The sequence below is a fragment of the Engraulis encrasicolus genome, chromosome 8 (assembly GCF_034702125.1).
Source record: "Engraulis encrasicolus isolate BLACKSEA-1 chromosome 8, IST_EnEncr_1.0, whole genome shotgun sequence".
Taxonomy (NCBI): Eukaryota; Metazoa; Chordata; class Actinopteri; order Clupeiformes; family Engraulidae; genus Engraulis; species Engraulis encrasicolus.
In genome coordinates, this window is record NC_085864.1 from 3308828 (window position 1) to 3311327 (window position 2500).

The following is a 2500-nucleotide window of genomic DNA, read 5'->3' on the forward strand; positions in this document are numbered from 1 at the left end:
ATTGGGTTTTTAATTTGGTCTTGACTTCTACTTCCACTTTGAGAGTTGTTTTGTGTCCCCGTTGTTTGTACAATTGTGTGTACACATACACAGGCCTGCCAACTTTAGTAAAATAATAACGCAATTACTTCTGACAATAAAGTCCATAAAGTCTTTGAAAATCCATGCAAAACAAGATATGATATAACAATAAAACCAGACCCCATGTTAGGCTCTTGACAACTAAATTTGATCAGCTTTCAGTCTGACTTCAGTAAGTCTGTGTTTTGACTAGAGACCCTTCTTCTCTCTCTAAGTTTCTGCTGTTGTCTTCTCAAAACTTAGTGAAAACTACAGGCTTAAAAAATCTGATTCCAGAGGGAAATATATCAGTGCTTGAAGGATATTTCATCAGCAAAAATCGTTATTGTTCATGTTGAATCATGTTGGTTTTTTTAGGTCCTTGGTCGCTATGTTAGTCATGGTGTTCCTTCCTGGTTTTACGTCTCTGGTTGCTATGTGTACGCCATGGTGTTCTTTCCTGTTTTCAGTTTCCTAGTTGCTACAGTTTATGCTACAGGGTGCTGTTCCCTGGTTTAAAGTCTCTTGTTGCGACATGTTACTCATTGTGTTCTTCTTGGTTTTTCTTTTTTGCTCCTCCCACAGCTCTGAGAGACAACAGGATCGAGTTGGTGCGCGCGTCCTGGAAGGAGTTGACCATCACCATCCATGAGGTGGCCCTGTCGGATGAGGGGCTGTACACATGCTCGCTCTTCACCATGCCCGTCAAGACCTCCAAGGCTTACCTCACCGTGCTGGGTGAGGAACACTATGCAGACACTATAGATTCCCACATAGCCTACGTCTCTCACACTCTCTTGTTGGGCTGATCTAAAGGGTGTTATATTACGCACACTCCACACAAACATGGTCTAGACATGAACTCTCTCTTTCTCTCTCTCTTTCTCTTTCTCTCTCTCTCTCTCTCTCTCTCTCTCTCTCTCTCTCTCTCTCTCTCTCTCTCTCTCTCTCTCTCTCTCTCTCTCTCTCTCTCTCTCTCTGCCTGTCTATCTCCATTTACCACAAATAGACACACACACATTCACACACTCCACAAACTCTTGCATTCATCCACTCCTTGTTCATCCTCCCCTTGTTAACTTTTACAAACACATGCACACGCACACGCACACCCACACCCACACGCACACGCACACGCACACCCACACCCACACGCACGGCTGCATACACTTACACTTACTTTCTCAAAACTCCCACACACACATCCCGTTCCCACCACAACATCCTGTACAAACACACAAGCATACAAACACATCCCAGAAACTCTTGCATACATCCGCCCCTGCCTCCTAACTTTTTAAACTTTTACTTTTACACACACTCACAGAGGCCCAACACTCAATTGTAAATACACCACTACTGCCTCTGGCACAAACACACACATGCACGCGCACACACACACACACACACACACACACACACACACACACACACACACACACACACACACACACACACACACACACACACACACACACACACACACACACACACACACACACACACACACACACACACACACACACACACACACTCACCCCTCACTTACACTTACTTGCTCAAAACTCCCACACACACATCCCGTTCCAACAACTTCCCCAACTCTCACTTTCACCGCCAGTAACTCTGCACACCTGACTCCTACACACCTACCCCTGACTGTCAGTCACAGTCCCCTAACTTCCAAACTCCCCCACTGTCAGTTTGGACTGGCCTTGACGGCTTGTTTACCATGTACTTCACAGTCCACATCCATTGCAGAGACCGCTGACAATTTATTTTCTGATCGCTAAAGTAACTGTAACTTTGGCTGATGTCCTGTCTTAACTGACTTCCGACTCCCCACTTCCAGTTGGACTTTCCTGCACTGCTTGTTTACTGGTGTACTTTAACCTCCCAGAGGTCTGTGTCATGGGTGTTATTAAGTAATGTACCTCCTGTCCTAACCATTACATCCTAGCCAATACTGCAACTTCCAACTCCTTACAGTCACTTGCACTGGCCTTTACTGCCATTGTGGTCTCTGTCATGGGTATTACATGGGTATAATACACATTCTGTCTGTAGCCTGTCCTGTGTCTCCTCACTGGTAGTTGCACTGGTCTCTCTCTTCTTTACCATACTCTTGACACTCTCAGTAGACTGTCATGAGTGCTAATACACGTATTGCCGTGTCTGATTGATTGATTGATTGATTGATTGATTGATTGATTGATTGATTGATTGATTGATTGATTGATTGATTGATTGATTGATTCTTATCAACACTGCAGTATAAAAAAGGTTAAAATACCCCGCTAGTGTAGTTGTCAACGGCACACTTCATTTTATCCAGCAAAGTCAAAAAGCCCAACATAATACAGTAACCTCTTACTACAGATGGGGTCACCGGCAGGCCTATTCATTGTTTGCTGAAAATACTCAACTACATCATAACAAC

The 2500-nt window shown here is 44.3% G+C and overlaps 1 protein-coding gene across 3 annotated transcripts in view; it reads left to right on the forward strand.

Annotated features, from left to right (window-relative positions):
* cadm2b (cell adhesion molecule 2b) overlaps positions 1–2500 on the forward strand; it is a 345952-nt gene that overhangs the window by 300727 nt on the left and 42725 nt on the right. For all 3 annotated transcript variants that reach the window (XM_063204812.1, XM_063204813.1, XM_063204811.1), the window contains exon 4: positions 646–798. In XM_063204812.1, coding sequence (XP_063060882.1) covers positions 646–798 — 153 coding nt within the window. The remainder of the gene's footprint in view (positions 1–645; positions 799–2500) is intronic.